Source organism: Babylonia areolata, chromosome 31 (assembly GCF_041734735.1).
Source record: "Babylonia areolata isolate BAREFJ2019XMU chromosome 31, ASM4173473v1, whole genome shotgun sequence".
Classification (NCBI taxonomy): Eukaryota; Metazoa; Mollusca; class Gastropoda; order Neogastropoda; family Buccinidae; genus Babylonia; species Babylonia areolata.
The window spans coordinates 24,312,892-24,337,560 of NC_134906.1; the positions used below are offsets into that span (position 1 = coordinate 24,312,892).

The following is a 24,669-nucleotide window of genomic DNA, read 5'->3' on the forward strand; positions in this document are numbered from 1 at the left end:
GGTTCTGTGTGTGCCACAGGTCTGATTGTGGTGAAAGTATATATTTGAGTGTGAAAGTATTGAACTAACTGTAGTGATGTAATGTGTGTGTGTGTGTGCCAATGGTCTAATTGTGATAGATGTATGTATATATATGTATGAGTGTAGAACTGTAAAACATAACCATGCAGGCTGTAATTTGTTCTGGTTCAGTGATGGAATGTGAAGAAACCTCTCCTTGTTGATTCCTTCTTCTGTTTTAAGTTCCTCTCTCCGTGATTATACACTTTCATTTCTTTGACTATTACAGTGTTAGTTGTGTGTGCATGCTTGTGTGTGTGTGTTTTTACTGAATGAAGTGTCAGCCTGATGTACATACCCCTGGCACTAGTGGCTGGGCAGGGACGGGGATCATATATAATATACAATAGTAATGATAATAATGATGATGGTGATTTTGATAATGATGAAAATAATGAAAAATGCTAGGCAGCGGGACAAAGGGGAGGTTACCTACTTCCGGGAGGTTATCGGCCGTAGTTGCTTTCGTTTTCTCTGCATAGGCGGGATAGTAGTTTGCACAGGACAGGAATGTCAGACCCCTGCCGGAGTCTGCACTAGTTGGGTCACGGTTAAGTATATTATTTAAACGTAATTTTAGATAGAAAATTTCCTTATATATATATATATATATATATATATATATATATATGTGTATACTTGTGTGTGACTGTGTATGAATGCTTGCATGTTTTCATAGTAAAAGCATGTGCAGATGCTCATTCATTATTTACATATTATGTTGCCATTGAATTTGTCCCCTTTTTTTTCATCTTTTGATTTTTTTTTTTTTTAAAGAAAACTAAGTACCAGTATATACTGATGGTGGAACTCCGTGAGATGACCTAAACAACAGCGATGTGTGTGTTCTGCTCACAGGATGTATCGGAAGTGCTGTGTCATGACCTCTTCTGCGCCTTCCTCTTCAATGACTACAGAGGCTCCAAGAAAACCCTTAAGGTCAGACTGACAGTGATGCTAGTGGTGTCACCAGTAGTTACAGTAGTGGTAGATCATTGCCATTTCTGTGTGGCGGGATGCTTGCAAGTGTCTGTGTGTGTTCATGTGAGTGTGTGCATGCTCTAGTGCATGCTACAGAGATGTGTTTTCTAGAGGGCGTCATGGGTATGTGGTTGGTTTCCAATGTTCAGTTGTGCGAGTGTATTCTGGGACTTGTTTCTGTGTGCATGTGTGTGTTAGGGAAGGTGGGGGGGGGGGGGTGAAATATAAAGCGCTCTGAGTGGTATTTGTGGAATAAACGCGCATTGTGAATGTCCATCATCATTATTATTATTATTATTTATATTATGATAATTTAACAAGAGACTGTATATATGGTAGTCAGTAGAATCTGACTGTGACCATCAGGACAGCAGAGGAGGCAACTACCATCCACTGACTGACCGTCACACACATGGCTGTGTTGACCACTGACTGACCGTCACACACGTGGCTGTGTTGACCGCTGACTGACCGTCACACACTTGGCTGTGTTGACCACTGACTGACCATCACACACGTGGCTGTGTTGACCACTGACTGACTGTCACACACATGGCTGTGTTGACCACTGACTGACCGTCACACACGTGGCTGTGTTGACCACTGACTGACCGTCACACATGGCTGTGTTGACCACTGACTGACCGTCACACACGTGGCTGTGTTGACCGCTGACTGACCGTCACACACTTGGCTGTGTTGACCACTGACTGACCATCACACACGTGGCTGTGTTGACCACTGACTGACTGTCACACACGTGGCTGTGTTGACCACTGACTGACCGTCACACATGTGGCTGTGTTGACCACTGACTGACCATCACACACGTGGCTGTGTTGACCGCTGACTGACCGTCACACACGTGGCTGTGTTGACCTCTGACTGACCGTCACACACGTGGCTGTGTTGACCACTGACTGACCGTCACACACATGGCTGTGTTGACCGCTGACTGACCGTCACACACGTGGCTGTGTTGACCGCTGACTGACCGTCACACACGTGGCTGTGTTGACCGCTGACTGACCGTCACACACGTGGCTGTGTTGACAGCAAGTGCTGAGCCACGAGCGGCACTGCCAGGCCCTGATGCTGAAGATCCGGGACTTCTACTTCACCGAGCGCCTCTACCTCCTGCGATGCCTGCACCACATGCTGGTCCACCGCACCCAGGACCACCCCTATCAGGTGAGTGTGGACAGATATGTGTCACCCACCACCACCCCTATCAGGTGAGTGCGGACAGATATGTGTCACCCACCACCACCCCTATCAGGTGAGTGTGGACAGATATGTGTCACCCACCACAGGTGTGCATTGTATTACTCTGTCACAACAGATTTCTCTGTGTGAAGTTCAGGCTGCTGTCCCCAGGGAGAGCTTGTTGCTACACTGAGAGCGCTACTTTTTTTTTTCTTTTTTCTTTTTTCATCACCCACCACCACCCCTATCAGTTGAGTGTGGACAGGTGTGTATCACCCACCACCACCAACCCTATCAGGTGAGTGTGGACAGATATGTGTCACCCACCACCACCCCGATCAGGTGAGTGCGGACAGGTGTGTGTCACCCACCACCACCCCTATCAGGTGAGTGTGGACAGGTGTGTATCACCCACCACCACCCCTATCAGGTGAGTGTGGACAGGTGTGTGTCACCCACCACCACCCCTATCAGGTGAGTGCGGACAGGTGTGTATCACCCACCACCACCCCTATCAGGTGAGTGTGGACAGTTGTGTATCACCCACCACCACCAACCCTATCAAGTGAGTGTGGACAGATATGTGTCACCCACCACCACCCCTATCAGGTGAGTGCGGACAGGTGTGTATCACCCACCACCACCCCTATCAGGTGAGTGTGGATAGGTGTGTATCACCCACCACCACCAACCCTATCAAGTGAGTGTGGACAGATATGTGTCACCCACCACTACCCCTATCAGGTGAGTGCGGACAGGTGTGTATCACCCACCACCACCCCTATCAGGTGAGTGTGGACAGGTGTGTATCACCCACCACCACCCCTATCAGGTGAGTGTGGACAGGTGTGTGTCACCCAGGACCACCCCTATCAGGTGAGTGCGGACAGGTGTGTATCACCCACCACCACCCCTATCAGGTGAGTGCGGACAGATGTGTATCACCCACCACCACCCCTATCAGGTAACTGTGAACAGGTGTGTATCACCCACCACCACCCCTATCAGGTAACTGTGAACAGGTGTGTATCACCCACCACCACCCCTATCAGGTAACTGAACAGGTGTGTATCACCCACCACCACCCCTATCAAGTGAGTGTGGACAGGTGTGTATCACCCACCACCACCCCTATCAGGTGAGTGCGGACAGATGTGTATCACCCACCACCACCCCTATCAGGTAACTGTGAACAGGTGTGTATCACCCACCACCACCCCTATCAGGCGAGTGCGGACAGGTGTGTATCACCCACCACCACCCCTATCAGGTGAGTGCGGACAGATGTGTATCACCCACCACCACCCCTATCAGGTAACTGTGAACAGGTGTGTATCACCCACCACCACCCCTATCAGGCGAGTGCGGACAGGTGTGTATCACCCACCACCACCCCTATCAGGTGAGTGCGGACAGATGTGTATCACCCACCACCACCCCTATCAGGTAACTGTGAACAGGTGTGTATCACCCACCACCACCCCTATCAGGTAACTGTGAACAGGTGTGTATCACCCACCACCACCCCTATCAAGTGAGTGTGGACAGATATGTGTCACCCACCACCACCCCTATCAGGTGAGTGCGGACAGGTGTGTATCACCCACCACCACCCATATCAGGTGAGTGTGGACAGGTGTGTATCACCCAGGACCACCCCTATCAGGTGAGTGCGGACAGGTGTGTATCACCCACCACCACCCCTATCAGGTGAGTGTGGACAGGTGTGTATCACCCAGGACCACCCCTATCAAGTGAGTGTGGACAGGTGTGTATCACCCACCACCACCCCTATCAAGTGAGTGTGGACAGGTGTGTATCACCCACCACCACCCCTATCAGGTGAGTGTGGACAGGTGTGTATCACCCACCACCACCCCTATCAAGTGAGTGTGGACAGGTGTGTATCACCCACCACCACCCCTATCAGGTGAGTGTGGACAGGTGTGTATCACTCAGGACCACCCCTATCAAGTGAGTGTGGACAGGTGTGTATCACCCACCACCACCCCTATCAAGTGAGTGTGGACAGGTGTGTATCACCCACCACCACCCCTATCAGGTGAGTGCGGACAGGTGTGTGTCACCCACCACCACCACCCCTATCAAGTGAGTGTGGACAGGTGTGTATCACCCACCACCACCCCTATCAAGTGAGTGTGGACAGGTGTGTGTCACCCACCACCACCACCCCTATCAAGTGAGTGCGGACAGGTGTGTATCACCCACCACCACCACCCCTATCAGGTAAGTGTGGACAGGTGTGAATCACCCACCACCACCACCCCTATCAGGTGAGTGTGGACAGGTGTGTGTCACCCACCACCACCCCTATCAGGTGAGTGCGGACAGGTGTGTATCACCCAGGACTACCCCTATCAGGTGAGTGTGCATGGCTGAAACTTGAAACACCACTTTCTGCTTTTTTTTTTTTTTCCCCGGTATTCAAGGGGTTAACATGTGTAAACACACACACACACACACACACACACACACACACACACACACATATGTACATGCTGTCTGCACCATTTGAATCAGTGTTTTGTTTGTTACCCTTCAGCTCCACCTCTATCACAGCTGCTTCGTTTTCAGCAGCGGGGGGAGTGGAGAGGGGGGTGGGGTGGGGAGGGGTTGACTCCAATTTGGACAGCTTCTCTTTCCTTCCCTGTCTATACTCCTCTGCCCTCCTCATCTATGTCAGTATGATGATCGTTTCATTTCACTGTTTGACGGGCGCAGTAGCCGAGTGGTTAAAGCGTTGGACTGTCAGTCTGAGGGTCCCGGGTTCGAATCACGGTGACGGCGCCTGGTGGGTAAAGGGTGGAGATTTTTACGATCTCCCAGGTCAACATATGTGCAGACCTGCTAGTGCCTGAACCCCCTTCGTGTGTATATGCAAGCAGAAAATCAAATACGCACGTTAAAGATCCTGTAGTCCATGTTAGCGTTCGGTGGGTTATGGAAACAAGAACATACCCAGCATGCACACCCCCAAAAACGGAGTATGGCTGCCTACATGGCGGGGTAAAAACGGTCATACACATAAAAGCCCACTTGTGTACATACGAGTGAACGCAGAGGAAGATGATTTCACTGTTTGATAGGGTCTGAAATTCTCACGTAACATTTTCAGCCAGAATGATATCATCATTATGAAGTGATTAACTGATTGAATGATTTGTGATAAATTGATTTGCGAATGATTGATTGATTGATTGATTGATGCAGGATGTGTACAGCAAGTTCTGCAAGGAAGTTCAAGACAACGGTGAAAGCCTTCAAGACAAGGTATGGATCAACTGCCGTTTCTTTTCCTTTCTCTTCCTCCCTTCCTATATTTTTGCAAGTTAAATTTTTTTGTGTTTATACTTGACATTTTATGTTACAGGTACAGTTTTCATTGTATGTTTCAAGTTACATTTCTGTCCATGTGTTTCAGTTAAATCACTTTTGACATTCATCGCACATTTTCATTGGCATCGTCTGATTATTTTTCTTTGTTTATGTAATGTTGATGCTGTTTGCTGGCAATAGTTTCAGTTTCAGTTTCAGTAGCTCAAGGAGGCGTCACTGCGATTGGACATATACATATACGCTACACCACATCTGCCAAGCAGATGCCTGACCATCTTGTCACTGACTTCAGCCTCGTTTTCACTTGATGAACATGAACGCAAGGTGGAGGTCGCTGCTGGTTCGTTGCTTGCACTGTCGTCTGCTGCAGCACGCAGTCCAGCCGTACGAAATCCATTGATAATGGTGGACTGCTTTAGTTTCTCCCATGCTGTCAGGATCCAATGACAGACTTCAGCAAAGCTTGCTCGTCATAAACAGCCAGTTTTGGTGAAGGACTATTCACTCGACACTCCCGGGATCGTTAAAACCCTCAGATAAGCCGCATCATTGTATAAGCTGCAGAGGTTGAAGCTGGGAGAAAAAGTCGCGGCTTATAGACCGAACTTTACGGTATACCTTCAGGTGTGTTGGTCCTTCTCTTTGGAGTTTGATCCCAGAGAACATCAGAGAAATGTCTTCTCTTGCTCTCTTCAAGAAAGCTTACTTTCAATGTTAGCCAAAGCTTACTTTCAATGTTAGCCAAAGTCTTGCACTTTTTCCTACCCCACTAAGTCAGTTGCGTTGTGTGCATGTGTGTGAGTATGTGTGTAAGTGTGTGTGTGTGTGAGTTGGTGTCTGTGAGTGTATACTTTGTGTGTGTGTGTTGTCTGCTGTGTAAGCATTTGATTGTTTCTTACTGTTCATGTCTCTGTGTGTTTTGCGTGTTGGTTGGGCTGTGAACACACAACATTAGTATGGAGAATTTTACACACCCCTTATAAATTTCATTCATTCATTCATACTTGAAAAACAATCTGCTGGTGTGACGACAGATCCTGAAACAGCTGACGGCTGTCTGTGAAACCCCGCCCCCTTCCCAGGACAGACATGGCAGTCTCATGGTACGTTTCACTTTCAGTTTCTCAAGGAGGCTTTTCTGCGTTCAAACAAATCCTCATACACTACGCCGCACCTGCTCAGCATAATGTGACTAGCAGCATAACCCGACGCACATAGTCAGGCCTTGAGTGCATGTGTATGTAATTGTGGTTTTTTTGGGGGGGTTTTTTGTGTTTTTTTTCACATTTCAATGGCATTATTTCATTAGAAACTGGCAAAATGAATCAAAAACGCAAAGCACTCAGTTCTGTCAAGTTATTTTGGCAATGAATAGCACACAAGCATTGATCAGAATCACAATTACTGAGCGACAGAAATCTGATTTTCTTTAGAAGGTCAGCTGAAATTAGAAAAACAGCAGCCACACAAACACACACACACGCTTACATGCTATCCATGACAACAATTAAACGTGTACACTCTTCTTCTTCTTCTGCGGTCACTCGTATGCACACGAGTGGTGTAATTGTGTACCTATCAGAGCGGGTTTCTTCAACAGAATTTTGCCAGAGGGTTTTGCCCTGTTCTGGCTGTGGGTCCTTTTTCCACTGTGCCAAGTGCGTGCTGCAAACAGGACCTTGGTGTATTGTCTCATCCAGATGACCGATGCTCAGTTTGATTTCCTCGTCAAATTAACTCACTCAGTACGGCCAGTCCTCTCTTCTCCTCTACATGGACCCCTCGGATGTCCAGTGGGTGTCTGAATGACCCAACCTTTAGCTTCCGTCGTCAGAATTGTGGTATTCTTTGTCAACATTCACCTCTTCAGTACAAGAGCCTTCCGCTTGCAATATTTTGATGATGGTAATTGGGGTGAAACGCTGTTAACGTCGTCTCTTTCGCCGTTCGTATGGAGAGAGTTAAAGAGAAAGAGCCAGAGGAGGAATCGCACCCAGACCCTCACGGACACCGTGTTGGTGTCTTAACCATTCTGCCACCTTCGTCATGGTACGAAGGGGATGATTGAGGGGTCAGGGCATTGAAGCCACAGCCCCCTCTGAAGGGGATCCAAGTACAAAACAAAATTTATTACAGCAAACACTAAAGTACAGAAATTGCAGGCATTATATTGCACTGATTACATAAATCAGTATCATAATTAAAACATTCAGGAACAATTATCTGCTTCATTATCAGCAGCATTACAGTGCCTCCTAAAGGTTTTGTATGAATACATGGATTACATAAATCAGTATCATAATTAAAGCATTCAGGAACAATTATCTGCTTCATTATCAGCAGCATTACAGTGCCTCCTAAAGGTTTTGTATGAATACATGGATTACATAAATCAGTATCATAATTAAAGCATTCAGGAACAGTTATCTGCTTCATTATCAGCAGCATTACAGTGCCTCTTAAAGGTTTTGTATGAATACATGGATAAATTCTTCATTGTGTTGTTACTTTAGCTTGTCATCACTTTGGCCACTTGGAAGAGACATGGGTTGACATAGAATTTTCTTGGAACATAGGGGAGAGAGAGAGACGGAAGTACAGCAGTTTTGTGAACAGGGGTGGAAGGAATGTGTTTGCTGAGAGGAAAAACTTGGACATATTCAGGCAGGGATTGACACAAGCTTACAGAAAGGCGTGTACAGAGCTGTTGTACTGCCCACCCTGTTGTATGGCTCCGAAACCTGGGTCACCTACCGGCACCACATACGACTGCTTGATCGCTTTCACCAGCGCTGCCTTCGCACCATCCTCAGCATCCACTGGAGTGACTACATCACAAATGTCGAGGTCCTGGAGCAGGCAAAGACTATCAGCATCTAGGCAGTGCTGCTAAAGACCCAGCTACATTGGGCAGGGCACGTGTCCAGGATGGAGGACCACCGCCTGTCCAAGATTGCGCTGTATGGTGAACTGTCCACTGGCCACCGTGACAGAGGAGCACCCAAGAAGAGATACAAAGACTCCTTGAAGAAAGCTCTCGGTGCCTGTCACATTGACCATCGCCAGTGGTCCGCAGTAGCCGCTGATCGAGAGACCTGGCGAAGAACCACGACGCTGCAGCCGCGAACCCAGACCAGACTTTCCCTTGCAACCGCTGCGGCCGACTCTGCTTTTCCCGCATTGGCCTTGTCAGCCATGAGCGTGCCTGCATCAGACGTGGACAACGCCCTTCCTAGATCTTCGTCAGCGAAGCCAGGCCATGCTGATGATGATGATGATGACAGCTTAGTCTTTTGTGAAAGTCTATGAATCTCAAACTAGGAGGCAGACTTAACTAGCTCATAGTGCTACAGCCTTGGAAGCTATCTGGCCTTTGGGGACCAGCAGTCCTGGCCAAGAGAGTGGGGATGTAACTTGGGCAAGACACTCTCCACTATAATCAAATTCTACCCCAGAGAGTCTGGACAGCAGTTGCTTCCTCTGCTGTTCTGATGGTCGCAGTCGGACACAGCTATCATACATTTAGGTGAGGAGGGTTTAAGAAAGATGGTATGCGGGAGACATTTGTGTTGGAGAGTGAGGGCAGATTGACTGCCATGGTTTTCCAGCTGTGTGCACAGCTTGTCTTCATTGTCTGTCTGTTCTTTGGTTTTATTTTTACCACCTAACGTTGTACTTTCATTTGTTGATAAGGTTGTCGTCGTCTGCATAGCCATGTGTCGTAGAGTGCATGCACAGCCAGTTTTGACTAGATCATGCCCCTTAGAGAGGCCACTGTGGCACCGTCTTCGGTGATCTCCTGTTCTGGTAACGGTTTACAGTTGGCCGGGTTTTCTCTGGGGAGTTTTCCTTCTCTTGGAAGGACTGCCTGCTGAGGCTAACGGACTCCATCTGCCCGGGTTTGAAATCAGAGTTGTCCTTCTCCTAGACTATGTGGGTCCACGGCACCTTATTCCATATCATTTGGTGCACCCCCCAAAGGGAGGGCTCCCCCATCCGCCACCTGGGGGAAGCGCCCCTACGCCGTATAGTCCCAGCGCGAGGTTGATAAGGTTGAATGTTACGGTTTTCCAGCTATGGGTCCAGTTTGCTAGTTTTTGACTGTCTCTTTTTATTTTGTTAATTTTTTTTTCTGTTTCTTTTACCTCCTAATATTGTACTTTCACAACAAAGTTGATGTTGAAGACAGAAAGAGAAAGTGAGAAGAGGTAGAATAATGAGTCTGATATGCAGAATGATAGAATGAAAAGATAAAATAAAAATGAAAAAAATGTTGATGATTGCCGCAGTGGTTTTGATTTTCAGACCAACGTTCAGGTGCAGGCCTGGGTGATTCAGAACCTCAAGGAGCAGGTAGGCATCGTGTTTGGGTGGCTCTGTGTGTGTGTGTGTGTGTGTGTGTGTGAGGACTGTAACAATGTGGAACAAACTGCAGCACAAGCTATGTGTAGCAGGAAGCCTGTGACTTAGAGTCTTAGTTTCAGTTTCTCAAGGAGGCATCACTGCATTCGGACAAATCCATACGCGCTACACCACATCTGCTAGGCAGATGCCTGACAGCAGCATAACCCAACGCAATTTTCAGGCCTTGAGTGGATGCTCATATATTTGTGTATCTATCAAAGTGGATTGCTTTTTGCATGAATTTTTCCAGAGGACAATACTGTCATTGCCATGGGTTTTGTTTCAGTGCGCCAAGTGCGTGCTGCACAGAGGACCTTGATTTATCGTCTCAGTCGAAAGACTAGACACTCGGTTTGATTTTCCATTCTTCCACCTTCCTCCATGTCTTAGGTCTGTCTGATTATCTACAGGAGTTTTGTTTTCTTCTTTAACATACAGCACATCATGTGTGAGGTGTATGCGTATATTTTTATGCATATGTTTTATCTGTATTCGATTATTCAGTGGAATTATTCAATGTGACTTAGAACAGGGCAGTATGTGGTGCCGTCTGTGGCAGAATCGGTTCGGCATTGGACTTGTGTGATTCAGTGGCGAGCCCTAGACGCAGTGGATGTGAATTCACTGCCTTGATGGCCACAAAGGCTATGAGGCCTGTCAAGCGAAATGGATTTTTTTTTTTTTTTTTTTTGAGAACTTGACCATCGTTATACACTTTCTAGTATGTCTTTCTAGCACAAAAATATTCTTTCTCGTCAGTTTCAGTACTGAACACAAACATATGCTGCCGTTTTTTCTTTCATGGAGTATGGATGTTTGAAGTGTGGTCTGTCTTTCAGCTGCTTTAGTCTCAGACTTGGATCAAGGCAACTGCCATGAATTTCTGCTTTTGATGAGTTGTCATGGACAACTCAATGTAATGTATAAACGTCCATGAACACATTGTGTGTGTGCTGCAGTGTAATGTATAAACATCCATGAACACATTGTGTGGGTGCTGCTGTGTAATGTATAAACATCCATGAACACATTGTGTGTGTGCTGCAGTGTAATGTATAAACATCCATGAACACATTGTGTGTGTGCTGCAGTGTAATGTATAAACATCCATGAACACATTGTGTGTGTGCTGCAGTGTAATGTATAAACACCCATGAACACATTGTGTGTGTGCTGCAGTGTAATGTATAAACATCCATGAACACATTGTGTGTGTGCTGCAGTGTAATGTATAAAGATCCATGAACACATTGTGTGTGTGCTGCAGTGTGTGTGATTGTAATGTATAAGATCCATGAACACATTGTGTGTGTGCTGCAGTGTAATGTATAAACATCCATGAACACATTGTGTGTGTGCTGCAGTGTAATGTATAAACATCCATGAACACATTGTGTGTGTGCTGCAGTGTAATGTATAAACATCCATGAACACATTGTGTGTGTGTGCTGCAGTGTAATGTATAAACATCCATGAACACATTGTGTGTGTGCTGCAGTGTAATGTATAAACATCCATGTTGTGTGTGAGTCTCAGTTTCAGTTTCTCAAGGAGGCGTAACTGTGTTCGGACAAATCCATATGTGCCACACCACATCTACTAGGCAGACGCCTGACAGCAGCATAACCCAACACGCTAGTCAGATCTTGAGTGCATGTGTATAAATAAATTATTTGTATACCTATCAATAGTGTATTTCTTCTACAGAATTTTGCCAGAGGAGAACACTTTCGCTGCTGTGGGATCTTTTTCAGTGCGCCACCATTCTGCCGCCTTCCTCTCAATTTGTATTTTGTATTTGTATTTCTTTTTATCACAACAGATTCCTCTGTGTGAAATTCTGGCTGCTCTCCCCAGGGAGAGCGCGTCACTACACTACAGCGCCACCCATTTTTTTTTTTTTTCCTGCATGCAGTTTTATTTGTTTTTCCTATCGATGTGGATTTTTCTACAGAATTTTGCTAGGAACAACCCTTTTGTTGCCGTGGGTTCTTTTACATGCACTAAGTGCATGCTGCACACGGGACCTCGGTTTATCGTCTCATCCGAATGACTAGCGTCCAGACCACCACTCAAGGTTTAGTGGAGGGGGAGAAAATATCGGCGGCTGAGCCGTGATTCGAACCAGCGCGCTCAGATCCTCTCGCTTCCTAGGCGGACGCGTTACCTCTAGGCCATCGCTCCACCAATGTGTATGAATGTGTACACACCCTTGAATGCACTTTGTGTGTGTTGCAGTGTGAGTTGTTGGAGATGGGACTGATGGTTCACAAGGACAGTGCTATGAAGGGCAACACACTGCTGGCCTACTTCCAGGTGTTCAAGGTGTGTGTGTGTGTATGGTGTGTGTGTGTGATGTGTGCTTGTGTGTTGTTAGCGTGTATGTGTGTGCTTGTGGTGTGTGTGCGCCTATGTGTATGGGATGTGCGTGTGTGTGGTGTGTAGGTGAGTGTGCACGTACATGTGTGCCTGTGTGTACATGCAGGCAAACATGAGGAATGTCAGAGAGAGAGAGAGAGAGGAATTGAATATGAATGTATGGTTTTCCGATGAAGGTGAGACTGACAACTGAACAGGCCTTGTGGAAGGAAAGAAAGAAAACCATTTACAAGATAGAGCAATGTTCACATTTTACCTTTTAGAAAAAAAAGGTTTGATGTTTTGTTGAAATGTCTTTTTAATTACACATACTTAACCGTGACCCAACAATCATTAGCACAATCATTGGCACATAGACATTGGTGTGTGTATCGGTAGAAAGGTGGGGGATGGGTGGGGGTTAACCACAAAATGACTGTCATGTCCATTTAAAATGTTCACACCGCTAGTTATGTTCATCGCATGTATGCTTTGTGGTGCATCTAAATGCACTTACATAAATGAGTTCTACACTTATTTCCACAAACACGTTAGATCAGTTTAAAACCCTGAGATGCCATCACTTAATCGGAACGCCAAGTCCAGCAAATCCATTGTAGGGGAGGGGGTGGGGGGATATGCGTGCAGAGTTAACACAACACACTGAATGCCGACGTGGATTAAGGATCTTTATCTTTTGTATTTGATTTGATCTTCTGCATGCATATACACACAAAGCGGGTTCAGGCAGTTGCAGGTCTGCCCGTCTCTTGACCTGCGGGAGCAGAAAAATCACCACCTTTTATTCAACTCACCGGGCATCATGACCAGGATTTGAACCTGGGACTTTCAGATTGAAAGTCCTACATTTTAACCACTCAGCTGTTGCACCCATCAAGTAATACTGCTGAGATCGCTTTATGCAACAGAACCTTAGACTGGAAAGTTCTTCAGACGGGCGCAATAGCCGAGTGGTTAAAGCGTTGGACTGTCAGTCTGAGGGTCCCGGGTTCGAATCACAGTGACGGCGCCTGGTGGGTGAAGGGTGAAGATTTTTACGATCTCCCAGGTCAACATATGTGCAGACCTGCGAGTGCCTGAACCCCCTTTGTGTGTATATGCAAGCAGAAGATCAAATACGCACGTTAAAGATCCTGTAATCCATGTCAGCGTTCGGTGGGTTATGGAAACAAGAACATACCCAGCATGCACACCCCCGAAAACGGAGTATGGCTGCCTACATGGCGGGGTAAAAACGGTCATACACGTAAAAGCCCACTCGTGTACATATGAGCAATCGTGGGAGCTACGGCCCACGAACGCAGAAGAAGAAGAAGAAAGTTCTTTACTCGATCAAACTTAAAGTTGCTACGATTGCTCCTGCAACCCAGATGTTGAGGTGTGGTTGCCATGTGCAGAAACATGGCTTTGGTCGGTACCAGACCTACAAGCATCTGCTGGATGAGTCAACAGAAAAGTACATCCATAGGATCAGGTGAGTTTCCATGGTGTCTGGTTAATGCAGGGTGTGTAGGGGTGTCTGTTTAATGCAGGGTATGTGGGGGTGTCTGTTTAATGCAGGGTATGTGGGGGTGTCTGGTTAATGCAGGGTGTGTGTGAGTGTCTGTGTGTGTTTTTTTTTGTTGTTGTTGTTTGTTTGTTTGTTTGTTTTGTTGTTTTTTCAAATCAGATTTGAATGTTTTAAACTCTGGAAGATTAAAAAAAATTTTTTGAGTGAAAAGATTTGAAGCAGTGATTAGGGGTTTTTTTGTACACTTTTTACCCCTGGCTTGAAGTAGAAGCTAACGTGGTGATAGCCTTGAGATGGCCTCAGCGGTCAGCAAGGCTCAAAGCACCATAATTTGATTTGACTTGGGTGGGTGTCAGTGTGCGTGTGTGTAGGTTGAGGGGGTTCTTTGTGTGCTTTGTGTCCGATTGATACATTGTTGTAAAGTGCTTTTAGAGGTTTGAAAGCACTATGTGTCAATATTTGTATTTGTATTTCTTTTTATCACAACAGATTTCTCCGTGTGAAATTCGGGTTGCTCTCCCCAGGGAGAGCACGTCACTACACTACAGCGCCACCCTCTTTTTTTTTCTTTTTTTTTCTTTTTTTTTGGCATTTTTTCCTGCGTGCAGTTTTATTTGTTTTTCCCCTATCAAAGTGGATTTTACTACAGAATTTTGCCAGGACCAACCCTTTTGTTGCCATGGGTTCTTTTTTTACGTGCACTAAGTGCATGCTGCACACGGGACCTCGGTTTATAGTCTCATCTGAATTACTACCGTCCAGACCACCACTAAGGGTCTAGTGGAGGGGGAGAAAATATTGGCGGCTGAACCGTGATTCGAACCAGCGCGCTCAGATTCTCTCGCTTCCTAGGCAGACGCGTTACCTCTAGGCCATCACTCCAGGCCATCACAGTATACTGTTGTTGTTGTCATTATTATTTCTGTTTATCATTATCATTCTTCTCTCATTAGTATTATTCCATATCAGTCAATCAATTATTATCATTATTAGATATATATATACTGCTGATAATTGTTGCAATCATGATTGACAGATTGTTCCAGACATGATTGGTGGATTGTCGCAGTCATGATTGACAGATTGTTACAAACCGTGATTGGTGGATTGTCGCAGACATGATTGACAGATTGTTACAAACCGTGATTGGTGGATTGTCGCAGACATGATTGACAGATTGTTACAAACCGTGATTGGTGGATTGTCACAGACATGATTGACAGATTGTTACAAACCATGATTGATGGATTGTCACATGATTGACAGATTGTTACAAACCATGATTGATGGATTGTCGCAGACATGATTGACAGATTGTTACAAACCATGATTGGTGGATTGTCGCAGACATGATTGACAGATTGTTACAGACATGATTGACAGATTGTTACAAACCGTGATTGATGGATTGTCGCAGACATGATTGACAGATTGTTACAAACCGTGATTGGTGGATTGTCGCAGACATGATTGACAGATTGTTACACACCATGATTGATGGATTGTCACCGACATGATTGACAGATTGTTACAAACCGTGATTGGTGGATTGTCGCAGACATGATTGACATATTGTTACAAACCATGATTGATGGATTGTCACAGACATGATTGACAGATTGTTGCAAACCATGATTGATGGATTGTCGCAGACATGATTGACAGATTGTTACAAACCATGATTGATGGATTGTCGCAGACATGATTGACAGATTGTAACAAACCATGATTGATGGATTGTCACAGACATGATTGACAGATTGTAACAAACCATGATTGATGGATGGTCGCAGACATGATTGACAGATTGTTACAGACATGACTGACAGATTGTAACAAACCATGATTGATGGATTGTCGCAGACATGATTGACAGATTGTTACAAACCATGATTGATGGATGGTCGCAGACATGATTGACAGATTGTTACAAACCATGATTGATGGATTGTTGCAGACACCTGGAGATGGTGATTCTCATGCAAGGGGTGGATGTGGGCAGAGCGATGCAGCGCGTCACAGATAGCAGGTACCCCCATCACTCCCTCTCTCTCTCTCTCTTCTCTTGAACTCACCCCTGCAACCCCAACCACCGCCACACCACCCCTCGCCAATCCCTCCAAGCCTTTCACTCTGCCCTTACGGCTTTCTTATCGTTCCATCTGTAGCAGTGACTCTCTGGGTGTGTGTGGGTGTATTCTCTTGGATGCCTATACATATTTGAGAGAGAGAGTGTGTGTGTGTGTGTGTTTTCTCATGTGCATTTATATTTGGAATAGAGTGTGTATGTGTGTGGATATGTGTGCGTGTGAGTGAGAATGAGGGAGAGAAGAGTGTGTATATGTGTGAGAGGAGTGTGTATGTGTGAAAGAAAGAGAGAGAGAGAGAGAGAGCATGTGTGTGTAAATTGTGTGTGTGTGTTTCAGTGAATATGTGGGTGTGTATGTGAAAGTGACTGAGACAGAGTGTTAAAAGTCTTCAATTTTAGGGGTCTTTCCACTTTGATTAATGTTAGTTTTTGTTTTGTTTTTTATCAGAAAGGAAAAAAAATGTGTGACTGTGTGTTTGAGAGAGAGAGAGTGCATGTGTGGGTGAGTGCATACACGTGTTGTCCAAGTTGTAAAGGCATGGTCTTCACAGCAGTCCCTCATTCACAATCACGAAGACAGGATGCCTGCTTGATTTCTTATTCTTGTCGTTTATTTGTTTCCAGTCTCACACATGGCATAGTGTCCAAGAAGGAAACCTTTGAGGTACGGTTCACTGTTCTGTCTGTGTAACATGCTTTCTAACGATAATGATAACGAACATTTATTTAGCTACATATCCAGGCAGTATGGGCAGAATGTATGCTACATATCCAGGCATTACAGACAGAATATTACTACATATCCGGGACAACATATCCAGGCATTATGGACAAAATGTTAATTACATATCCAGGCATTACAGACAAAATATTACTACATATCCGGGACAACATATCCAGGCATTAAGGACAAAATGTTAATTACGTATCCAGGCATTAAAGACAAAATGCATGCTACATATCCAGGCCTTATGGACAGAATGTATGCTACATATCCAAGCAGTACAGATTCAGGCAGTACAGACAAAATCATTACTACATATCCAGGCATTAAGGACAGAATATATGCTACATATCCAGGCATGAAGGACAGAATGTATGCTACATATTCAGGCATTACGGACAAAATGTGTACAACATCTCCAGGCATTAAGGACAAAATGTATTCTACATATCCATGCTTTACGGACAGAATGTATGCTACTTATTCAGGCATTACAGACAAAATGTGTACAACATCTCCAGGCATTATGGACAAAATGTATGCTATATATCCATGCATTACGGACAGAATGTATGCTACTTATTCAGGCATTACGGACAAAATGTGTACAACATCTCCATGCATTACGGACAGAATGTATGCTACATATCCATGCATTACGGACAGAATGTATGCTACTTATTCAGGCATTACGGACAAAATGTGTACAACATCTCCATGCATTACGGACAGAATGTATGCTACATATCCATGCATTACGGACAGAATGTATGCTACATATTCAGGCATTACGGACAAAATGTGTACAACATCTCCAGGCATTAAGGACAAAATGTATTCTACATATCCATGCTTTACAGACAGAATGTATGCTACATATCCATGCATTACGGACAGAATGTATGCTACTTATTCAGGCATTACGGACAAAATGTGTACAACATCTCCAGGCATTACGGACAGAATGTATGCTACATATCCATGCATTACGGACAGAATGTATGCTACTTATTCAGGCATTACAGACAAAATGTGTACAACATCTCCAGGCATTATGGACAAAATGTATGCTACATATCCATGCATTACGGACAGAATGTATGCTACTTATTCAGGCATTACGGACAAAATGTGTACAACATCTCCATGCATTACGGACAGAATGTATGCTACATATCCATGCATTACGGACAGAATGTATGCTACATATCCATGCATTACGGACAGAATGTATGCTACATATTCAGGCATTACGGACAAAATGTATGCTACTTATTCAGGCATTACGGACAAAATGTGTACATCTCCATGCATTACGGACAGAATGTATGCTACATATCCATGCATTACGGACAGAATGTATGCTACATATTCAGGCATTACGGACAAAATGTGTACTAGAACAGTCTGCTTTTATCAAACACCCAACAACAGAATGAGAGCTGTGTGACCAGTGGTTTCCCCACAGTAATGGTGATTCACTTGCAGCTTAGTCTTTTGTAAAGGACTATGACTCTCAGAAGGAAGATTTCACTGGCTCTTAATGCTGTAGCCTTGGGGGTGTGGGGGTGGTTATCCTTGGGGAGCCATCGCAACGCCGACTGTCCTTTAAACATTATCCTTCCTCGTAACATGATCTTAAGAATTGAAATGCCTTACTTATGTAAATCTGCAGCTTCAGTTGAATCAAACAAACATTTTATTGTAATGTATTGTATTTACTTCAGTTGAATCAAACAAACATTTTATTGTAATGTATTGTATTGTATTACTCTTTTTCGTCACAACAATTTTTTTTCTGTGTGAAATTTGGGCTGCTCTCCCCAGGAAGAGTGTATTTGCTACACTGAGAGCACCACCCTTTTTCTTATTTTGTATTTTTTCCTGCCTGCAGTTGTTGTTTTTTTAATTTGTTTTTCCTATCAAAGTGGATTTTTGTAAGGAATTTTGCCAGGGACAACCCTTTTCTTGCCGTGGGTTCTTCTACGTGCGCTAAGTGCATGCTGCACCTGGGACCTTCGTTTATCTCCTCATTCAAATGACTAGCGTCCAGACCACCACTCAAGGTCTAGTGGAGGGGGAGAGAATACTGGCAACTGTGCTGGGATTCGAACCAGCGCGCTCAGATTCTCTCACTTCCCAGGCGGATGCATCGCCTCTAGGCCATCACTCCACAAACACATACATGTATACACAGAGGGACAGAGTGTACGTTACCTGCGCAGGCAGTGCAGACGGAGATGAGCTCCCTGGGGTCGGACGCGGTGCACGGGCCCCTTCTGCTGGCCTGGGCCATGGTGCGCCACTTCCACCTGCCGCCAGACCAGCACCACAGGGAGGCCGCCGAGACACGCCGCCTGGGAAAGGTGGCGCTGCAGCTGGGCGCCTTCCGTGTGCTCCTCGACATGCTGGGTTCAGATCCGTTTGCCGGCACCAGTGTGAGTGTTGTGTTGTTGTCGGTTCTGTTGTGTGACGTGCTGTGCTTGGTTTGGATCTTGTTGTTCTGTTGTATGAAATGCTCTTCTTCTTTGTTCGTGGGCTGCAACTCCCACGTTCACTCGTATATATATACACGAGTGGGCTTTTACGTGTATGACCATTTTTACCCTGCCATGTAGGCAGCCATACTCCGCTTTCGGGGGTGTGCATGCTGGGTATGTACTTGTTTCCATAACCCACCGAACGCTGACATGGATTACAGGATCTTTAACGTGCGTATTTGATCTTTTGCTTGCGTATACACACGAATGGGGTTCAGGCACTAGCGGGTCTGCACATATGTTGACCTGGGAGATCGGAAAAATCTCCACCCTTTACCCACCAGGCGCCGTCAACGAGATTCAAACCCGGGACCCTCAGATTGAAAGTCCAACGCTTTAACCATTCGGCTATTGCACCCGTCGTATGAAATGCACGATTCAGATCCTTTTGCCAGTACCAGTGTGAGTGTTGTGCTGTCGTTCTGTTATATGGCTTGCTCAGTTCGGATTCTTTGGCCATTACCAGTGTAAGTGTTTTGTAGTCGTTCTGTTGTATGACGTGCTCGGTTCGGATGCTTTCGCCTGTACCAGTGTGAGCTTTGTGTTATTCTGTTGTATGACATACTCGGTTTGCTGGCGCTAGTGTGATTGTTGTTGTTCTGTTGTATGACATACTTGGTTTGCTGGCGCTATAATGTTTGTTGTTCGGTTGTATGACATAATCAGCTCGCTGGCACTAGTGTGATTGTTGTTCTGTTGTATGACATATTTGGTTCGCTGGCGCTAGTGTGAGTGTTGTTGTTCTGTTGTATGACATACTAGGTTCGCTGGCACTAGTGTGAGTGTTGTTGTTCTGTTGCATGACATGCTTGGTTCGCTGACACTGGTGTGAGTGTTGTTGTTCTGTTGTATGACATACTTGGTTCGCTGGCACTAATGTGAGTGTTGTTGTTCTGTTGTATGACATGCTAGGTCCGCTGGTACTAGTGTGTGTGTTGTTGTTCTGTTGTATGACATGCTAGGTTTGCTGGCACTAGTGTGAGTGTTGTTGTTCTGTTGTATGACGTGCTCGGTTCGCTGGCACTAGTGTGAGTGTTGTTGTTCTGTTGTATGACATGCTAGGTTCGCTGGTACTAGTGTGAGTGTTGTTGTTCTGTTGTATGACATGCTTGGTTCGCTGGCACTAATGTGAGTGTTGTTGTTCTGTTGTATGACATGCTAGGTTCGCTGGTACTAGTGTGAGTGTTGTTGTTCTGTTGTATGACGTGCTTGGTTCGCTGGCACTAGTGTGAGTGTTGTTGTTCTCTTGTATGACGTGTTCGGTTCGGATCCTTTCGCTGGCTTTTGTGTGAGCGTTGTGTTGTTGTTCTGTTGTGTTGCTCTATGTCACAGCAGGTTTCTCTGTGTGTGAAACGGGGCTGCTGTCTCCCTCAGGGTGAGCATGTTGCTTCAGTGCGGCCTCCCTTCTTTCTAAACAAATTTTTGACTCACTTGTGTAAACAAAGTGAGTCTATGTTTTAACCCGGTGTTCGGTTGTCTGTGTGTGTGTGTGTCTGTGTGTCCGTGGTAAACTTTAACATTGACATTTTCTCTGCAAATACTTTGTCAGTTGACACCAAATTAGGCATAAAAATGGGAAAAATTCAGTTCTTTCCGGTCGTCTTGTTTAAAACAATATTGCACCTCTGGGATGGGCACAAAAAAATAAAAAAATGAAGCCTAATTATATGCAAACTGCATTTACTGTTATATTTATATTTTTTGTATTCTCTGAACTTGGCACTTTGATCTGATATTCTGACCCAACAACAAGAGCAGTCATTATTTTCATTTTTTGTTCAAACAGGAACTTCTTTTGCTAAGCATGGAAGTTTTATTTATTTTGCAAACGTTTTGGTGCAGATAGTAAAAAAGGGAAATTACTCTGTAATTAATGCTAGGGGGGACTTGATTTGCTTTAAACTGATCTTTCCAATCTTAAACATTACATTTTGAAATTATACTCAATACATAAAAAGCTTGGGTTTTTTTTTTTAAAGTGTATCACAAGTGAGTCTTGACGGCCTTGCCTCTCTTGTTTTTGCTTGCAGGTGTATATGTTTTCCTGCAAGGTTCGTAGGGTCCTTTCACGTCCTTTTAAGTCCTTAGGAATTGGATTTTGGTCAAAAGGCCTTTTAAGTGCTTTGATTCAGCAAGTTGGTCCTTTTAACTCATCAGGAGGTCCTTTTAATTTTTGAAAGGTACTGTTAAGTCCTGTTTTATGAAGAGAAAGAGACTCGAGAACAAAACTGAAACACCTTCGACACCAAAACCGCAAGTTGCAAAGCGCGTTGAAAGATGCCGACACGATCGTCTGAAACTCAGTACTTACTGTAGGAGGATACAGCCTATAGGCCTAGGCCCTAACAGTAGTGCGCTTTCTGCTCGGTGGCAGACGCGAAGCGTGGTACAGTGGCTGTGAGTCACGCCTGCTGCTGCTGCTTTGCTTAGGCCTAGCCTACAGTGACGTGAATTGCAAAGACTAAATACGACAGTCAAATGGGATTAGCTGTTCTTCCGTTTATGAGAGGTAAGTGTCTGCTGTTCTGCATGTCAAATAGATTGGGGTGTACTGTAAAGTCATGTCGGCAAAGGTCCTTTTAACTCACTCAGTACGGCCAGTCCTCTCTTCTCCTCTACACAGACCCCTCGGATGTCCAGTGGGTGTCTGAATGACCCAACCTTTAGCTTCCGTTGTCAGAATTGTGGTATTCTTTGTCAACATTCACCTCTTCAGTATAAGAGCCTTCCGCTTGCAATATTTTGATGATGGTAACTGGGGTGAAACGCTGTTAACGTCGTCTCTTTCGCCGTTCGTATGGAGAGAGTTAAACTGATTTGAGGTCCTTATAAAGTCCTTTAAAGGTCCTTTTTTGGCTTCATGCCCACCACCTGGGAACCCTGTCCTGTCATAGTATCAAGGTGGATTTTTCTACAGAATTTTGCCAGGGACAACATTGCGGCCATAGGTTCTTTTAATTTACATGCGTGCTTCACACAGGACCTTGGTTTATTGTCTGTCTGAATGACTAGCATCCAGACCATCGCTCGAGGTCTACTAACTGGAGGGTGAGAAAAATATTGATCAGTGGGATTCAATCCCATGCGCGCAGATTTTCTTGCTTCCTGTGCTGACATGTTAACCACTAGGCCACCAGCACTCTGTGTGTCCAGGTACGCTAGAGTGTAAGTCTACAGTGTTAAACTGAATTTCTAGATCAGGGGAAAAAAAAAAAACAAGAAAAAAAACCTCTCTGAGTCATTTGAAGGTTGTTGGAAGATAAGCAGAAGTGGTTCTGGCAGTGCCGTTTCCATGAACTGATCAAGATGTAGTTTCGATGGTTTCAGGATTAGCAAAATTGGCAGTTTCATTTTTGTTCAGTTCTGCAATGTGTATGCTGCATGTACAGACAGTTTAACGAGATGTGATGCAAGCATTATGTTGCCTGTCCACGTAATACAGAGAAGATATCCAGAGATGTGCCTTGGGATTTTTCTTTTTCAGCTCCTGAAGGAAACAGATATTTTTGACTTGATTTAGATTTTACATGGACTGAACGAGACATGTATGACTTAAAGTTCTTCTGGTGGATATTCAGCTCTGACATGGCTTCTTTGCCGTCAGCCGGGCGATAAACGATGATCTGTTCGAACTGTGTAGGTGGTGGGAGCGGTGACGCACTTTGCCGTGTACCAGCTTGTGCATGCTGTGCTGTCCGTTTTCCAGGAGGACACGCTGGGCAGTTCAGCTGTAAGTATTATAACGATTATTGGTATTATTGGTCATTATTGTTATTATTGATACTTAACCTTTTCACCGCCAAGCTCGCATTTATGCACAGGCAAGGTAGAGGACCCATGTCACTGAAAGGTGACCATTCATTGGTCTGTGATCCATGAACCTACTGCTCTTAACGTTCGGTGGTAGGATAGGCCATATTTTCTATACATCGAAGGGGTATCCCCAGCTATTCTTAGCCACTGTCTTTATACCACAAGGGAATGTTGTACTCTAAATTGACTGGCGGTGAAAGAGTTAAATAATGCATGTTTTTGGTCCGAGTGGTTTAAGGAAGACAGCATCAAAAATAGATGGCTGGAATATTTCAAGGAACTTTTGAACCCAAGCAGCCAAAATACCACACAGATCCAGTTTCATCCACACCACCCAGAAGAAGAAGAACCAAACATTTTGGGATCAGAGGTACAGCAGGCACTAAAGACCAGCCCAAGGAACAAAGCAGCAGGCATTGATGGCATTACAACTGAAGCCATCCTGGCATGTGGAGAAACAGGAATCACCTGGCTGACCACAATATTCCAGAAAGCATGGATGGAGAGGACAGTCCCGGAAGACTGGCAGAGAGCAGTTGTGGTACCAATCTGGAAGAAGAAAGGCAGCAAAAAAGACAGCAGCATGTATCAAGGAATTTCCCTCCTGAGCCACACAGGAAAGATGTACGCAAAGATCTTGGAACAGCGTACAAGGTACAAGGTGGAACCATTACTGAGTGAGGCGCAGATGGGCTTCAGAAAAGGAAGAGGGTGTACAGACGCTATCTTCGCTCTCAGGCAACTGAGCGAAAAGACAATCGAGCACAACAGAGAACTAAATCTTGTGTTTGTAGACCAGGAGAAAGCATTTGACCGAGTGGACAGAAACAAGCTATGGCAAACACTCGAAGAGTACAGCATCAGGGGACAACTGTTGGACAACATCAGAGCCATCTACAACAACAGTATGAGTGCAGTCCGCACCCAAAACGGACTCACAGACTGGTTCGAGGTGTCATCTGGAGTGAGACAAGGGTGTGTTCTATCACCATTACTTTTCATCATATACATGGATAAAATCACAAAAGAAGCAAACCCCAACCCAGAAGATCTGAATGAGATGCTGTTCGCAGATGACCAAAGCCTGGCACATGAGAAAGAAGAACAACTTCAAGAGCACACAGACAGACTGAACACACAGTGTGAGGAGCTCAACATGAAGATCAGCATCAGCAAAACCGAGACGATGAAGGTCAGCAGAACACCTGGCAACCTAAACATCAACGTCAACGGAATTCCGCTGAAACAAGTCAGCGAGTTCAAGTATCTCGGCAGTATTTTCTCGGAAGATGGACGTCTCAACAGAGAGATTGAGACGAGAGTACAGAAGGCTAACAGCGTCAGCTACCAGCTTGCCCCACTCCTCAAACATCCCAACATCCCCATTGAGACCAAAGCCAAACTCATTACCTCCATCTTCATCCCCACCTTGACCTACCAGTGCCAGACATGGACCCTGACAAAAAGTCTGGAACGCAAAATAACCACTTGCAAGATGCGATGTCTGAGGAGAGCCGTCAACAAGACCAGACGGGACATGATCAGAAACACCAGGATCAGAGAAATGGTGGGAACAACACCTGTCCTCCACCATATCCAAAGGCAA

At 45.1% G+C, this 24,669-nt stretch overlaps 2 protein-coding genes across 2 annotated transcripts in view; both read left to right on the top strand.

Annotated features, from left to right (window-relative positions):
* The window catches only part of LOC143276318 (uncharacterized), a 492,860-nt gene that overhangs the window by 458,135 nt on the left and 10,056 nt on the right, over positions 1–24,669 (top strand). The window lies entirely within an intron of this gene.
* The window catches only part of LOC143276315 (nucleoporin NUP188-like), a 115,932-nt gene that overhangs the window by 8,111 nt on the left and 83,152 nt on the right, over positions 1–24,669 (top strand). The window contains exons 5-15 of the mRNA XM_076580820.1: positions 919–999; positions 2,098–2,232; positions 5,479–5,538; positions 6,639–6,707; positions 9,910–9,957; positions 12,247–12,333; positions 13,785–13,861; positions 15,855–15,926; positions 16,611–16,650; positions 18,936–19,148; positions 22,891–22,980. Of these exons, the coding sequence (XP_076436935.1) occupies positions 919–999; positions 2,098–2,232; positions 5,479–5,538; positions 6,639–6,707; positions 9,910–9,957; positions 12,247–12,333; positions 13,785–13,861; positions 15,855–15,926; positions 16,611–16,650; positions 18,936–19,148; positions 22,891–22,980 (972 nt within the window). The remainder of the gene's footprint in view (positions 1–918; positions 1,000–2,097; positions 2,233–5,478; positions 5,539–6,638; positions 6,708–9,909; positions 9,958–12,246; positions 12,334–13,784; positions 13,862–15,854; positions 15,927–16,610; positions 16,651–18,935; positions 19,149–22,890; positions 22,981–24,669) is intronic.